At 47.8% G+C, this 17,933-nt stretch overlaps 1 protein-coding gene across 1 annotated transcript in view; it reads left to right on the forward strand.

Annotated features, from left to right (window-relative positions):
- Window positions 1–17,933, forward strand: part of PALMD (palmdelphin) — a 46,189-nt gene that overhangs the window by 11,661 nt on the left and 16,595 nt on the right. The window contains exons 2-3 of the mRNA XM_024569985.3: window positions 9,198–9,278; window positions 12,338–12,462. Coding sequence (XP_024425753.2) covers window positions 9,198–9,278; window positions 12,338–12,462 — 206 coding nt within the window. The remainder of the gene's footprint in view (window positions 1–9,197; window positions 9,279–12,337; window positions 12,463–17,933) is intronic.

The raw sequence follows: 17,933 nt of genomic DNA on the forward strand, positions 1-17,933 counted from the left end.
GACTGAGTTAACATCATTGGATCATGGATGGTCACGGTGGCCTTATAGTTAGTTGTAAACAAATTAATTTGCAGAATAAGTAAGAGGTGGCCTTTCACGGGGCGGGAGTTTGGTGGTGTCCACTGCTGACATAGTCTCAGGGGACAGTGAACAATCCAGGCAACTGCTCTCTGAACAGAAAGGCTCCGTTGGTGAACACGTTAGAAGTAAACAGAAATATAAAGTTTTTGGAAGGTTAACATCACTAAACATCTGATGTGCCAGCTTAATGCAGGTGTCTAAGAGATGCGCAGGCTGCTGGGAAACTTTGGGGGAGCCGACGGCATATTCCGCAACTGTTTGTTTCATTAGGATTTGGGGAGGCACTAGCTGGCGATGATGACTTTGGGCACAGCAGCCGTGGAGCCAGACACACAGCTGAAGGTTGACTTATGGTTCATTTTGCCCCATTAGTGTTCAATAATGCTGACATTCCTGTGAAATTTGGCAGAAGGATAACTTGCTGTTGATGAGTATCTTATGAGGAAAAATTGCTCCTTCCTTAAAGTCGAATCACACCGGTAACATTATAAAATCGCCTTTCTCACCATGGACGATCCCAGCAGGGCATCACATCACCACGGAAGGACAAACACTGGTGTTCCTTAGCAACCCTTCCGTGAGCCTGACGTGGTCCAGACACTGGAGACGCCCTGCCTCCGGCCACAACGTTCCTCGCCTTGTTGCGCACCCCGAGATGAAGCCAGCCTGGGCAGGCTGTGGACGGGGCGGGGAGGCGCTCACTGTCACACAGGCCAACGTGTCCTTCTCTGGGGGCTGTCCACCGCTCCGCGCCAACAAGCAGGGAGCTGAAGTGTGCTCCCTGCTACCCGGAGGCCCCTCCTGCTGCTGGCTGCTGGAGAAGACAGGGGAGGTCGGGAGGAACCGGACTAACGTCCTACTCCAGAAAATAGTGTCATGAATCGGCTAAGAGGGGAGAAGCTGCATTCACGTGGCCTGGTTTCAAGTCCTGGGTCTGCAGACACTCACCTCCTCCCAGGACCAGTGGAATTACAACTAAAATATAGAACAATCAACCTGAGGAACAACCTGAAGACTAGCTGAACAGAAGTCTTAGAGCGGAGGATTTACAGAAGCAGCCACATCGAGACCGGTAGGGGCAGAGACGTGAAGAGGGCTGGCCCCGCCCCCATGGGCGGTGGCCGAGGTTCACGAGGGATATCTCAGCTGCTGGGGTTCCCCCTGAGAAGCGTGGGGTCTCAACCTCATGCTGGGATCCCCGGCCAAGAGCACCAGAACCAGGAAGAGGCACCCACATAACATCTGGCCATCTGTATGTCCTCTTTGGAGAAGTGCCTATTCAGGCCCTTTGTCCATTTTTTAATTGGATAGTTTGGGCTGTTTCTATGTTCTCCTAATCAGTGAGTTGTCTTCTCATTTTGTTGATGGTTTCCTTTGCTGTGCAAAAACCTTCTAGTTTGATATAGTTCCACTTGTTTATTTTTTTCTTTTGCTTCCCTTGCCCAAGGAGATCTGTCAGAAAAAAATATTGCTACTAGAAATGTTTGAGATTTTACTGCCTATGTTTTCTTCCAGGATTTTTATGATTTCGAGCCTTACACTTAAGTCTTTTATCCTTTTGGAGTTTATTCTTGTGTAGAAGGTAGTCTGGTTTCTTTTTTTTCTTTTCTTTTCTTTTTTTTTTTTTTTTTTGCATGTATCTGTCCAATTTGCCCAACACCATTTATTGAAGAGACTGCCTTTACCCCAGGGTAAGTTCTTGCCTCCTTTGTCAAATATTAGTTGACCATAAAGCCATGGGTTTATTGCTGGGCTCTCTGTTCTGTTCCATTGATCTATATGCCTGTTCCTATGCCAGTACCAGGCTGTTTTGCTCACCGTGAACTTGTAGTATGGTCTGATATCACTAATTGTCAGAGAGACGCAAATTAAAACCACAGTGAGATATCACCTCACACCTGTCGGAATGGCTGTCATCAATAAATCCACAAACAACAAGTGCTGGTGAGGTGCGGAGAAAAGGGGACCCTCATGTACTGGGGGGAGTGGGAATGCAGGCTGGTGCAGCCGCTGTGGAAAGCACAATAGAGTTGCCTCAAAAAATGAAAAATGGAACTGCATTATGACCCAAAAATTCCACTTCTGGGAATATATCCAAAGGAATCCAAAACCCACTAATTCGAAAGAATACATGCACCCCTATGTTCATTTCAGCGTTATTTACAAATGCCAAGATTTGGAAGCAGCTAAAGTGCCCATCAGTCGATGAGTGGATAAAAGAGCTGTGGCACATTTATACAATGAAATATTACTTGGCCATAAAAAAGAAGGGAATCTTACCTTTTGCAACAGCATGGATGGACCTGGAGAGCATTGTGCTGAGGGAAATAAGCCAGGCGGTGAGGGACAAATACCATGTGACCTCACTTATATGTGGAATCTATTGAACAATGTAAACTAACCAACAAAATAGAAACAGACTCATAGAAAAAACTGACAGTTGTCAGCAGGGAGGGGGGCTGTGGGACTGGGTGAAAAACGTGAAGGGATTAAGAAAAAAACACACACACAGACAACAGTGTGGTGATGACCAGAGGGAAAGGGGGTGGGGGAGGTAGCAGAGGGTAAAGGGGGGATAAATGGTGATGGGAGGAGCCTTGATTGGGGTGGTGAGCACACACTACAGATAATGTGTTACACAATGGCACACCTGAAACCTATGTTACTAACCAATGTCATCCCAATACATTCAACTATAGCTATAATCAATTAATTTAACTTAATTGCTCCCATCATTTTGGGAGATAAGCTTGACTATTACTGCCAGCAGGGGTCACTGTCCTTCAGTGGTTCTCCACCAGTGTGATTTTCACTCACTCACACACACACACACACACACACACACACACACACACACCCCTCCGCCCAGCCCGCCACCCCCACCTCCTGGAATATTGGGCAGTGATATTATTTTCACAATGTGGGCATGCCCCTGGCATGGAGAGGTTAGAGACCAGAGCGTCTGCTAAAACCCTGCCACACAGAGGACAGCACCCCACAAGCAACAAAGAATGACCTGGCCCCAAATGTTACCAGTGCCAGGTGGAGCAACTGAGGTGTGGAAGAAATCCTATTGTATGTACCTTTAAAGAAAGACTATGATTAGGTGATGATAATGATGCCTATAATTATTATTTAAAATAAATACAAACTTTTAAGTATACAAACTAGGCAAACGGGAGAGACACGCCTCCCTGATAAGTGTGTTCCTGGGAGAAGGCGGGGGGGGGGGGGGGGGGGGGCCAGCAAACATTTGATCGTAGCCGTGGTTCTGCACGTGGGTGCTGCCCGCTAAGGAGAGCGGCCTCTGAGGGCAATGGGAGGTGGCCTAACGTGTCTGTGACTCATGCCTGGAACAGCAGGGCTTGCCAGGGCAAAAGGACTGCAGGTTGGAGTCTCAGGAGGTGGTGGCAGCAGGGCCTTGACTAATAGGACACAGGGGTGACCTCAGGCTCCCAGTTCTCCAGCTGAGGCTGAGGCTGTGTGACCTGGGCTGGGGGTGTCCTTGCATCAAGGTGGGTGGCAGAGAGAGTGGCAGCCATCTCCTCCCCTGGACAACACTGCCCCAGGGGCAGAGGTGCAGGCCTGGGCACAAGGGTGAATATCACCCCCTTTCTTTCTCCCTAAAGGCGCCTGTGCTCTGGGCCCGCCCTCCGTCTCCGGCTGTGCAGGGTCCAGAACCAGAGTGGTCCGGGGAACTTCGTTTTTCCTTTCTTGCATTGGCTGAGAGCCTTCAGCAGGGCCTCCTGGGCGCGGGGGGCAGGGCGCTTGTGCAGGAGCTCCCTCTGGCTCAGGAGAGGCAACTCAGATGGTCACCGGGCTCCAGATGTGCCCGAGGCGGTGGACATTCCAAAGCCCCCGCTCCATGGTACTCTTCACATAGCCAGGGAAATCCAGCCTGTGGGGGTCAGACTGGGGGCAGAAGAGAGGAGGTTTGCAGGCGCCTCCCTCCAGACTCTGACACAGTCCGGGCCGGCTGCACGGTGGGCAAGGTTGGGTCTGGACACAGCACTTGGGTGGGCTCAGGGGACTCAGCACCACTCCCTGCCCCGTGGGCGAAGGGTGGGCCTGGACCGTGAGAGCCCGTGCACTGGGGCAGAGGGCCGCAGTGTGACGTGGGCTGTGCTTCGGTACCTGCGCAGGTGTCTGCTCAGGTAGCTGCCCATGGTCACGGTGCTCCAGGGTTGGGTCGTCGAAGGGCAATTTGGTTCCCAGATGTTTGAAGATTCGCAGGGAGTAGGGCTAGGCTGGTGGTGAGCATCAGAGGGCAAGGACAGAGAGGGCAGGACTGGCACATGGGGACCCTCTGTGAGCGGGGGCCCAGCACCAGCCAGGCCAGCATCGTCAGGCAGGCATGCACGGGAACTCTCTGAGGCTGGGCAGCCCCAGCTTCCCACTGCAGGCTGCAGGTGCTCTGCTCTGGCATCGGGCCTAAGGGGCCTCGACTTACATACTTGACATTTAAAGGGAGCAAATATAATCATTTCTACCAGGTTCTGAGAAGTAAAAAATTGACCGAAGGTCATGTTCTTTCATTATAAATATGAATATAATACACTTGAATGCTCTTTTAAGGAAAAACAATAGATTTACTTCTACTATTAAAGGGCATTCTTGTCTCGTTCTTCTAGAATGGTTACTGATGTCCCTGTTTGTGATTTTGCTCGTAAGGAAGCGCTGAGATTCATTCAGGGTTTTATGGTTTAGCGCCGACAACGTTGATTTAACGTGGACTGTCACGTAATGTTCAGCCTTCACCCGTTCTCTCTACCCCGTTCTACCCGGAACACGGTGGGTAGGTCGTGTTCTCTCTGAACACGAATGTCGTTTCTCTACTTTGATATCTGCTGGTAATGTTGGTGTGGAGTGAGGCACATTTTCCACCATAGTTGAAAACATCCAAGTTCAAAAACAAAGCATCCCAAGGTCTGGAGACCTGATTCTAGTGCTTAGGTTTGAAGGCTGCTTCACGGTGGTGTGAATCAATGTCTTCTTGTGAAAACCTCCCTCCAAAGCTCACGCAGAAGGCAGCTGTCGGGCCGCCCAAGTGCTGGGGTGGGAGGTGGACAGAGAGTAAAAGCCTACGGTCAGTCCAACCCAATCACGGGCAACGGAGTCCTGCCAGATCCAAGAGGGGGCAGCTGAATGGTGGGACACTACATGGACCTTCAGGAAGGAAAAGCAGGAGGTTTCTGAGGTCAGGGACAGGCTCACTGTCTTGGGACACAGGAGCGTGGCCAGCTCGTGGGCGCTGCGACACGAGATCCCTAACACTCCACTCACTGATGATTTTTTCTTTTTTTCTTTTTCTTTTTACTAATTCCTTATTTAAGGAATGACTCCCCACATAGTATATGACTTTGAAAACGGAAAAGTCCCTCTGGTCTAATTTTCTTCTTAAGACATTTTTCGTGATAGATTGACTTCATAGATCTCCAACATATTTCTTCGGTGGTAACAGCATCAGGTCGAATGGTCTAACAGCACTGGGTTTGGATGGCCTACAACGTGCTTTACTCCAACGTCTGCAGAATTTCCCACGTCCTATCTGTAACAGCACCCAGTGGGCGTCGTTCTGGTTTGAGGCTAGTGACCCTCTGAAAAGCCAGTCTTCTGCTGGTAAACTGCATGCCTGAAAGAGGAGTCACTCATACCCTTTTACTGGTAAACCAGCATGCTGGTTCGTTAAAACCCGTTCTCACAGCCATCGAAGATGCCTGTTTCTGCGTCTCAGGCACCAAGATGCGGTGGAGTTCATTAGTGAGCGGGTATTGGAGATTGGCCTGTATCGGCGGTGCTCAGCCAAGACTGAGTTTGCAGTGGACATAAAGAATGACGAGATATTTTTTATTGTCACCACCTGGGGCACTGCTGGCACCCAGTAGGTAGCAGCCAGGGGTGCTGCTAAACACCCTCCCACAGGACAGCCCACCATGACAGAACCACGGGCGTACTTATTGGGACCACATAAAATTCATGGAGAAAAGACAATTATGGAGGACGACAAGGGGAATTGACATTAAAGATGTCTTTATGATGTCATCCTTTTCAATAACATGATACGAATTGTATTCATTCAAGTTTGTTGTGTCCCTTAGGAACCTTTTACAGTTTTCTTGTTGATATTTTATGTTAAGTTCACTCCAAGGTATTTTAGTCTTGTAGTTTCCACTATAAATAGGGCTCTGTCTTCACTTTTATCTTCTAATTGTGATTTTTATATTCAGCTCTATAAATTAATATGGCATTCCACTCATTGTTTCTCTAATTTTCTTTATCTTTTTCATCCAATTTTATTGTCTACTACTGGAATTTAATTCAGTTTAATATTTAAAATGCTAATAATAGTGGAGTCAGTAGACACCCTTTCCACACCAGGCATACTATTTGCTTTTGAGCCGAGATTAATATACTTTATCAAGTTAGGGAATTCTCCTTTCATTTCTGTTTCATTTAAAAGCAGATTTTAAGCAAATGGTGAATTTTGGCAAATGTCTTTTAGGAACCTATAGAAATGAAAATACGAGTTGTCCCTTTAGCTTTGCCAAGACGAAGCACGCTCCTCATAACTGTGTCATTCCCAATACTGAGCCATCCTTGCAACACCGAAAAACCCTACACTTGAACAAGGTAGATATTTCTTCGGATGTTCTCTGGATTCTGTTTCTAATATTTTATTTAGCCTTCTTTTTCCCTAAATATTCTTGAGAGAGAATGGCCTATTGTTTACTTCTTTGGGGAAGGGAGTCCCAATTTTTGGGGGGCGTTTGATTTCCTTATCTTGCCTGCAAAAAAAAAAAAGAATTTGGAAGCTTTTGTTCTTGGAGAAAAAATTAATCAATAAAAACCCAATATAAACAAGTAAAAACAGTTATTATAGTTTAGTTAGTTTATAAAACGGATTTTGTGTGTTGATGTAGTAATCGCCACTTAAACTTAGTTTTTAAAGGAGAAACAAACAGTAAGTCTAAACTCCTAACTTAGAATAAAATTTCCATACAGGAAAAAAAAATCCCGGTTCTGCCATTTATTTGTTGTGAGAGCTTGAATCGGTTATTTCACTCCCTAAACTTGCTTTTCCTCTTCTGTGACATAAAAATTATTACAATGCCTCTTTGTAATTACAACTATTCACTGAAAGAGTACCTGTAAAAATTCACCAAAATGTTTGTCACAGTCAATTTAAAATATTACTAATATTTGCTCAATAACAGCCTCTAGTTTGAGTGGAAAACTGACTCAGGAGTTTTGAGAGTTTTTAAAGAACCGGCCCGTGCTTGTTGCCGAGCTTTTTTTTTTTTCCCCCAAAAGAACTGCTTATGGAATGTGAAAAAAGAACACTGCTCAAGGTCTATATCCTTCTTCCAACAAAGACAAACACAACGTGGGGTTGGAGAGCAACGTGTTTTTCCCTCCGACAAGCGTACCTGAACCCGCACATCAAAGACGAGCTTTCATCTTCAAAGCGGCCACGGGAGGAAGCCCTGTGTGCGCTCGTTTCAATAAGGCTGCCAGATATTTTTGGAACCCTTCCTTCTAAATTACCCTCTGAGCCTGCTTCAAATTCTTTTAGATGTCTTCATTGGCACCAAACTTCTATACTTTGGGAGTTCTTAATTTTGAAAGCAGACTGAACACCAACTCTTATAAATAAGAGGGAGGATAACATCCTATCTGGTTTGTTTTTTTTTTTTTTTTTTAAAGGAAGCAGGGGCCTTTTTGCAGAGCTTGTAAACTGCCTCAAGCAATTCCAGAGAGGGAACCTCTACAACATTTCAGACCAATGGAAGCATTGTGAGAATTAGCGTGTTGCTTTCTGTGTGATTAACAGGTTATGTGTTTGTTTAGTTAATATTATTAAACAAACACTTCTAGAACACGCTGCATACGCACTGTTCTAGGAACTTTCGCATGCATTAGCTCACTTAACGCTCCTCTCCCATGAGGCAGACAGACAGCTTTACTACCCACATTTGTAGATGAGGTGATTAAGGCACAGGGAGCTGAAGAATTTTGTCCAAGGACACAAAGCTGGTAAATGGTGAAGGCAGAAATTGAACCCAGGCTGTTCCGCATACCTGCTATTTTTTCTAAAAGGTACAACCCATGCGCACTAACAGCAGTGCTTTCTGGGTTTGGGGCGGTAATGCAATTTAAACTTGGTGAAGGGTACTGTATCTCTCTGTGATATTTTTTTTTCTTTCATTTTCTTTTTCTTTAAAAAACAAAACAAAACAGAAAAAAGCCTGAAGCAAAACCTTTTTAAGAGTAGTTACAGATATTATAGGGGTGGGGATATTTTTTAACCGCAGGGAAAACCCTCTTAGTGTTGACAAGCATTATCCAACCCCCCGTTTCTCAACCTTCCCACAGCAAGTTTCCCAAGGAGGTAAGAGTCTGTTCCAGCTTCCAGACCCGTCCTGTTTTCCCGCGTAAACAGACCTTTTGACAACACTTCACCCCCGTGCCAGGAGGAGTCTCTCCCCTCACAAGGCTTCCTCACGCCTCATTCAAAACTCCCTCCTTCAGTTCACTCTTGCTATTGCGCTGCTCTGTGGCTCAGTTTTTTTCCTTTCACGAATATCTACTGTTTTAATTTTTTTCAATGACAGTTCACACTGAATACCGTTCTGCACTAGCTTCAGGCACACAGCGTAGCGGCCAATCACACACCTCCCAAAGTGGCCCCGCCTCGCTGCTGCCTCAGGCACCCGCCTGGCCCCAGTCATTGTGAACCTGTCACCCCAAACCCATCAGCCAGGCTCCCCGGGCTGTGACCTGCGTCCCTGAGCCTGTTCTCCAGCTACCAATCTCTACTCTGTAGCTCGATCTTGCTAGGCTAATGGGGGAGACAGAAAAGTGGAGAAAGAAAGGAAAGGCATTAAGGTATTTTTAAGTTCTCTTTGAAAAAGCACCATATCATTCTCCATCAGCAAAATGCTTTGAATGGCTCACTCTGCTCTCCTTTGCTTTGAAATAGGAGTTTCCAAAGCAGCTTCCTCCCGACGCCAAGAACCTATCTCTGGCCAGCCGTTCGCTAAGGACAACAATGCCAAGGAAACATTTTTAAGCAAATTGGGGGGAAAAATGATTATGCTGGAACTTTTTCGTTTCAGGATAAAAGAAAAATACAGGAAGAAATCTCACAGAAGCGGCTGAAAATAGAGGAAGAAAAACTGAAGCACCAGCATTTGAAGGTAACTGATGTCTTTCATTTCATGTCACTGATTTTGCACTCAGATATCCTAATGGCACTCAAGTTCCAACAGGAGATTTAAACATAGTTCTACTAACACCCCAATACCCACAGGGGAGGCCGACAAGCCCATGGTATTCGCACAGGACATGAATACCTTCGGGAGAACATGTAGAGAACTGAAAACATGGTATTATAACTTGTTATCCTTCATTACTGGATTTCCTCATTTTCTTGGATGAACTTGAGAATTCAGCCTTGACAATTTGGCCCAGAACTGTCTTGCTTAACATGCCAGGGGGTGGATCCAGCTAGGAAGTCCCTTTTAAAATCAATGAAAGGCCATCCTTTCCCCAGAGGACACAGGACAGACTCTGTCTGGCCTGGCCCAGGGGGCTGGTATTTAAAAGCTCCACACTATGGATCCCATGTTTGGGGATGTTGTTTTATTCTGTTTTGACAGGCATGAGATCATAACCAAAAATAAAGCTCCATTCTAAAATCAGTCTTCACATCTCCCACGGGTGTGGTCATACTGTAGTGAAAGCACATTGAATTTCCACAGTTTCTTACGTGGCTCTGTCAATGGATGCAACCACGTGACTAACAGGCTCCGTGTGAATGGGCCACGGCAGGAAATCATTCACGTGGCAGGGCTGCTGTCCATGGATGTAGTGAACCCTCAATGAGATCATGCCATGCACTTGTAGGGTCCACCAACTGGGGTGAAATTGGCTGAATCCAGCTAAGCCCATCTTTCTGGTGGACCCCGGAACCACCTCTGAACAGAACCCTAAGATTCCAGTGGGCCTCGGTTTTCTGGTTCTGTTTGAGCCTTTGCTCCTTTGCAAACTGGCATGTCCAGCGTCGGACACATCCTTTCAAAGGACGGGAGGCCCACTGTCTTCACGGCATCCCACTGATGCACGCAACTCGTAGACGTGGCGGAGAAATGCAGTGCGCACTCCCGGGAAAATCAGCGAAACACAAACAAATTTCACCAAGTTATTCCTGTGCAACTCAACCCAAGTCAAAAGTCCACAGCCAGGTGGTGTGCCGGGGCTCTAGCTCCCTTCCAGAGGCATCACCCGTCCTCCTTACTGTGCATTAGCTATCACCCCAGTCCGTCAGAAATAAATTAAAATAAAGGTAAATTCTTAAAATGCTGACATTCTAAGATTTCCTTGGCACCTTTGACCTCAGGAGATAACGCCTGACCTTTGGTAACACCACTTCCTGAGTGAACAGGGCACCGGGATACAGAACCTCTGGCTGCAAAGCGGTTGTCCACGTGCACCATCTCGTCTGCGTGCACCCGCTTGAACCAGGCCGGAAAGCCCAGCGCCAATAGGACAACCTGCGACGGGGCTGCTCCTCCGTCTGGCTGTTTCTGAGCTGTGTCCAGGGCGTTTGTTGGATTCCAGGCCCCTCCCCGCCTCCACCAGAGCCGTCCCGGCTCCCTCTGTTCTGCAGATTACAATGTCACAGAGCATTTATTTGTAATCCGGGTCACACTTTAAATAATTTGAAAACCACTTCCTTAAAATAACCATCTTTTGGTGATTGTCTAGCACAATCAACCTTACTTACTGTTAGTTTGTTTTTTTAATTTAGAGACATTTATATGCCAGTAATATTAATTCTAGCATCTTTTGAAAGGAAGCAAAAATTCCTCTTACTTGATCCCCTTTATGGTGCAAGAGAAAGAAGTCCCAGAAAATAAAGTTTCCATTCTTCTCACCGTTGGAGACACAGTGAACCCTCAATGGACGATCATTGGACAGATGATTTACAACAGTGCATTAAGTAGCCAGGGCACTCTCCTTCCGGAACAAAAGAGAAACGCACACTCTTTGAACACAATATCCAACTGTTCCTACTTGAGACATGCACAGGAGGCTAGCTAAGCACCACCCCCCACCCCCGAAACTCACAAGTCTTCATTTGCTCTAAGTCTTCTTAGGCTCAGGTCCAGGAATCCAATTCTTTCAAGCACATCCAAGGGGGTTTTCTTTCCATATGATGGAACATAAGTCTTTTCTCTTTTGTTTAAGTTGACAAAAACTCAACTCACCAATATTTATAGATCAGTGAATTTTGTGCATTGTATTATTGGGACAGTAGAGAGCTGGACTTAGGGGTCAAGAACCAGGGAAGTTCTCAGAAGAAAACAGGGCCACCCTGGCCAGGTGGCTTAGTTGGTTGGAGCATCGTCCTATGCACCAAAAGTCTGCAGGTTCGATTCCCAGTCAGGGGACATATCTGGGTTGCGGGTCCAGTCCCCAGCTGGGGCACATATAGGAAGCAACTGATTGCTGTTTCTCTCTCACATCAATCTCTCTCTCTCTCTCTCCCCCCCTCCCTTTCTCCCTAAAATCAATAAAAACATATCCTTGGGTAAGGATTGAAAAGAGAAGAACAAAGCAGTAGTACTGAGTAAGCAAAACAATAAATGTTGACCACACGGCCTGAGACTAATGTTGAATTAGGTTGAGATACAATAGCGATCTCTTGTTTTGCCCACCATTCCAATTATGCCCTCAAAAGACTTTTTTGGGAGCAGTGGCTGTATACTGTCACTGGGATGGATATCAAAATGGCTTCAGGGAGTTTTCACTTTGAGGTCACAAGACATAACCCGTCAACCAAACGAATATCCGTAAAGCCCCAGTGAGAGAGTCCCTGAGTGACTCCGTGCACATGCAGTGAACACGCAGCGTGTGCCTGTGAGCACACAGTGCTGCGTGACTCTGAAGGGAGCCCTGTGGGGGTGAGGACCAGGCTGGGGGCAGGGGGCAGGGTGCAGGGGGAGGGCCCAGGTCTGTATAGAGAAGGAGGGGCCTGAACTAGAACTTGAAGGAGAAACAGGATTTAGAGCCATTGAAACTGGCTTGGGAAGAAAGTCAAGAAGGGCACAAAGAAGGAAAATGCCAGATGTATTCAGGGAAGTCGGTGAGAGAAAATAATTTCTCTTCGCTGTGTCCACTGAGATACATGGACTTGAAAGCCGTCAGAAATACTGGGATTGTTAACCAATTCCCTTATGTTTCCTGATCCCAGAAAAAGGCCTTGAGGGAGAAATGGCTTCTGGACGGAGTCAGCAGCGGGAAAGAGCAGGAAGAGATGAAGAGGCAAAACCAGCAAGACCAGCACCAGATCCGGCTTCTGGAACAGAGCATCCTCAGGTACGGCCTCGTCGCGATGCACTGCGATGCGCTGCGATGACCTTGATTTCACTTTGTCCCCATGTTGAGTGTGTAGGAGATGTTCTCATTGCTAGGACACAACCCGATTTGGATTTCTAATAAAAACCAGGGAAACACACCAGAAGGATGCAATAGAGATTTCACCGTAAATGTCACCAACGTCTAGCAATTCAAGAGTTATTCTGAAAGTACGTATTGGGGAATTGGCCATAGTTCTCTGGGCCTGTTTCCTCATCTACAGAATGGCAGCAACCATGCCCGACTTTCAGAGTTATTGAGAAGACTGAAATCATAGATGCGGAGCTAGAAGCACCTTCCTGGCCTATGACAGGTCGTCACAAAGCAGTCCTCCTCTGCCCCATCCCCCACTCTCCCCTTAGGACAGGTGACAGTTGACAGGCGTGTGCACATGGCACCTCTCCCGGCCCAGTCACACCCGTGGCATTTTGGAGAGAAGTCACGTAGGGATACCTCACTCGCATTTTCTCTCCTGCACTTCCCCGATCGTACGGTCCCGGGCGTCGACCTCACAGTGCAGAGGTGGCAACTCCCGCTCTCCCCGAGTTTTTAAGCTGCCCGGGTCTAAAATGAGGTGATGGACAGGAGCACAACTGGAAGCTCAGCAGTCAGACGGGGTTATCAGTTTATCACACGACAGAGACAGCACGGGAGAAGGAGACGGGGAAAGGTCAGAATCACTCTCTAGCCTGCCCGTGGAGGAGAGACGGGGTTTCTGGTGGCACAATACCAACAATTTGAAGCCTCCACGTCTTTGAAACGTGGGTCACTCTCAACGCTTGGCTCGCTGCACGTCTGTTCTCTCTAGTGAGGGCTGCAGGAGAGACCTGGAGGGCAAAAGCACCCAGTAGCTGCGTGGTGACCACACCTTGTCCAGACTCGCCCACGGTACCCACAGACCCCATGGGGCTAAAACCGACAACATGGCAAAGAGCCCCCTCTTTCCCAACTGATATTCATTTCATACGCTTGTGTATTTAATAGCTAAAGTCACTGGCCATTCCTTCTTACTGAGATGTTTTGTAAACTCGCGATTCTTGAGAACTTATATTTTGTCATTGAAATTTTTAGTCTACAACCCTCTCAGTTGTTGGCTCAAATATAGGAAGTGTGTCTGCATGGTAGATAACAAATATTTTAAGAATTAGTGCAGTAAGTCAACTTGACAATTTAGAAAACTTGCTTCATCAGACGACCCCCAGCAGGAGCTCCTTACCCAAGTCTGGCTCCGCTGGTGACGGCTTTGCTTGCTCCCCGCCGTGGACCCTTACCCCTGGAGGAGTCCAGAGTTTCACCCCTGTAAATGCTCTGCTCGGCGCAGGTGACTCCTCGCCCCCCTCAGAGCCCCTCCTGGGACCCTTTCCACAGACGGAAACGTTTCTCTGCCCCCAACGCTAATGGTACTCAGACCCATTGCCAAGCCTGAGCTGCACTCCAAGTAGTCCCAGGGAATGGGTTAGAATCCACACACTGCTTTCAGAACTTGACAGAATGCTCAGAGGAGCATGGAAGCTTCTGGTAGTAATGATAGTGGCTTGTCTAGTTACAGCTTCTATATGACAGGAAAAAAGAGGAGAAGGAGGAGGAAGAAGAGGAGGAGAAAATATATTTTCTAGCCACCCTCCAGGCGCCTTTTTTATCTGTCGTCTCATTTAACCTCCCTACCCTCGGAGGCAGGCGTCCTCACCTTCACCTTTTGCAGAGAGATTAAAGCACTCGCCCATCAAGAAGTGGCAGGTCAGAAAACTCTGGTAACCCCCGCTACGCGGCCTACACCCCAACTGCGCACACAGCCTCGTGCCCTGAACAAGCGCAGCCATGTCTCCCAGTCCTTTCTCCAGGACTTAGGACGCTCCTTGCCCCTCTTTGCTGAATTATCAATGACACATCTGTTCCTCCCCCAAATCTTGTCACCTCGCTACGACTTTACTCCAGATGTTCAGGGGTCCTTAACTCATCACAGCTCCTGGAACACCAAATGGTGGCGATCCCCAGTGTAAAGAACAGTAACCGCCAGGGGTCTTTTCAGATGGCCTCTCCCTTCGGTTAGTCACTTCACACTCACTAGAAAGACAGCATGCACATCTCCACTCCACAGATGAGGGAACGGGCTCAGAGAGGCTGAGGGAACGGGCTCAGAGAGGCTGAGGGAAGCCATTAAGGTCACAGAGCCAGTGAAGGGGAACCCTGGGCCCCCGAGCCCATCAGGTCCCGGGCCCTCCCACCGCCCAGGTGAAAGAGAGCTGTAGGAGTGAACACACTGGGTAAAGTAAGGCACCTCCCACCTCCTGGGAAACCGCTTTAAGGAACGGTCCTTACGAGATGCACTTGCAAAGAGTTTGTAAAGAATTTGCATCCTTGTGCCCCATAAAGGCACGCGTATCTTGCTAAAAAATGTGCAAGGGACAGAATGTTCCAAAGCAACAAGCGAAGACAGAAAACATCTGTGCCTTGTCCGTAGGAAGCAGGCTCCATCACTGCCCAGCAGTACGGAAATCCCGTTGCCTAAGCGGCTTTACCGGGCGACCGAACCTTCCAACCTTCTCGTCTCAGATATTTCTAAAGCTGCTCAATAATCCGGTGCACGTTTTTAAATAAAGTCTTTCTCCGAAACAACTCCCCACAGTGCTGAAGAAGCTTGTGTCGCTAACTGAACGCAGCATTGCGTTTCCTTGGTAGCCAGCCCCTTCCCTGCGCACAGGAAGGATCCAGAACCCGCAGTGTCTTTATCTATCACCTGACTTAGGTGCCCACCCCGGGGTGACATTTGCCCTGCGCCAGGCCTCTCTGCTGGAGGGTAAGATTTTAATAGGAGCATCAAAATAGCAACGTGGCTGTTCACACAGATTGTAGTGCGGCCAGATTTGGCCCAGGAAGTTTCCCTTCCTTCGACATTCACAGTTTTGTGAGTTGGACTCGGAGTCCAGCCTTTGACACTCGGATCCCGGCCCTGCCACCAGAGGACATAAGCCCAGGCATGTTCTCTCCTCCCCTCAGGCCCCGGTTCCCTTATCGGTAACAGTGGGACAATGATGGCCACGTCACAGGACTGCTGTGAGTGGAGCAGCCTCCAGAGGGCCTGACACAGGGCAGGTGTCCAAAAACACACGTCGGATGCCGTTCCCTCTTGGGCATCAAAAAGGCCCCCTGCAGCTCTGTGGACACATTTCCATCTCGTGGCCAAGATTTCTCATTTCTTTAGGCTAGTACAGAAAACCTCTTTCTTTGAGTAAGCTGATGTTACCACCCAACGAGAATTTGGAAAGAATTGGGGAAGGATCGCCACCATTCGGTGTAAGAGGAGCCGTGATGAGTTAAGGACCCCTGAACACCTGGAATAAAGTCTTAGTGAGGTGCCAGGTTTTCTTGTGGCTTGAAGACTCACAGGCTAATAACAGGAGTTAATTTTTACCAGGCATGTGTTACAGGCCAGGCCCTGTGTTAAGCACTCCATATATATCAGTTCACAGAACGCTCACAAGTCCCTCAGGAGGTAGATAACATTTAAAGGTGAAAAACTGACATTCATAGAGGCTAATTTGCCCCGAGTCATACAACTGAAAAAATGAAGAGCCAGGATTTAAAATCTAATTAAAAGGCTTCATCATAAAAATAAACTGTGGCTCAGCTACTGCAGAAAACTTTTACAGAAGTTGAACCCCGCACGTGTGACTTCCAACCCATGCTCTGGTGTCACTCTCGCACGCATCACTTTGCACAGACTCTGGCAGCTCCCCGACTCACACGCGACCTCTAGGTGAAGCCTGTCTGCTTATTTATCCTCTCGCCTTTTCTTCCAAAGAAGGCAGCGTTTCTGAAAATAAGTGGGTTTTTGTGCTTTTTGTCTCTGAGTCATGTTCTTAGCTTTGGAACAATATTAGTGGGTTGCCTGGCCCCCCAATTAATACCTTGGGAGGAAATGTTCCCGGGAGGAAGACATCTCCTGCTGAATCACTTCACATGAACACAGTTTCAGTTTGCCCCCCAAATGAGCCCTGCGCTACTGTGACCACTGACTGCAGACCCAGGCGCACGTTCAGCACCGATTTCGGTCCAAACGCCTACGTGCACAGCTGGACATGTCCAAAGGAGCTGTGCCAGCCACACCCAGGCCCCTCTCTCCCCTCCAGCGGCCCTGCAGTCTCCAAACTGCCCTGCCTCAGGCTCCCCTCCGGACCCTTGCTCCTTTCCCCCGTGTCCAAAGACCTCTGGCTTCGATGGAGCACGCAGAGTGCTTAATGGAAATGTGAGAAGCAGAAAATGCAAAGAGGTTCTTTGCCAAGGAGAACGATGCAAAGCCACTGCATTGTCTTTGAGAAGGGTTATCAATTTAGGATTGAATGTTCCCTAGGAGTTTTAACATACTCCAGAGTACCCCTCCGACCCTCTGCCCTCCTTGGATGAACTTTCATTTCAATCCAAACAGCAACCACCTTCCGCATATGGTGCTAGTGGGAAGGTGCACACGATGCACTGATTTCCACGCACATGTACGTCATAAGGAGGGGACGGGCGTGAGAGCAGCCCAGCCACCCCACTAACCTCAGGGCAATTCCTCCACGAGCAGGGGTGGGGAATGTGGACACTGGAAAACACAGTCTGCTCCACGGCATATACACCGCTCATCTATGCAGCAGCTCAGAAGACGGCAGGCAGGCTTCCATTTCACCAAGGAGCCCAAAACACTGGCGTCGGGACAGAAAGGCAAACAGACTGGGCTGCTGGCTGTGGCTTATCGAACTTTACATCCCTCTTGTTTCTACCCTCGTTGAACTCCTACCTGATGCTCCCATCACCTGTACAGCAGGACAGCTGTTCCTTAAGGAAACATGTCTCCTCGAACAGAGAGAGGCACGCTGCGTGGAAAATACCCCTTCTCAGTGTCTCCGCCTCCCAGATGACCCAACGGCCATGTCCAACACCACACTGCAGGACACAGACAGGCTGCTGTTCTGGGACAGGATGAGAGGGAGGCGAACAGGGGGAGAAAAGGCAAAAAGGGAGAAAAATAACTCCATGTGTTTCTTCCTCTTAAAGTTGCTGTTGCCTGGAAACACTGAAGAAATTAATCCAAGGCAATTATATGAGTCAAAATCATTCCAAGCATGTTTTTCACTCTCCATATTTAACTCATTGGTTTACCAGCTTTGCAATAATTCATCTGTTGTTGTTTTTAATTTCCCAGATAGTCTGATTATTTTTCATGTAGGAGCTTTTTCAATTCAACAGAAGGAGCTAAGTAAACCAAATTTCCAGAAAAAAAGAGGAAGAAATCTATGCACCACCACCCTGAAAATGCCTAATGATCAGTGCCTAGCACATAGTAGGAATGCGACTACACAACCTAATAGACGAATGAATGAAAACATAGATGACGAATGGCCAGACGGATGGATGCGCGGATGGACAGACTTGAAAACACCACCAATTTA

The sequence above is a fragment of the Desmodus rotundus genome, chromosome 12 (genome assembly GCF_022682495.2).
Source record: "Desmodus rotundus isolate HL8 chromosome 12, HLdesRot8A.1, whole genome shotgun sequence".
Classification (NCBI taxonomy): Eukaryota; Metazoa; Chordata; class Mammalia; order Chiroptera; family Phyllostomidae; genus Desmodus; species Desmodus rotundus.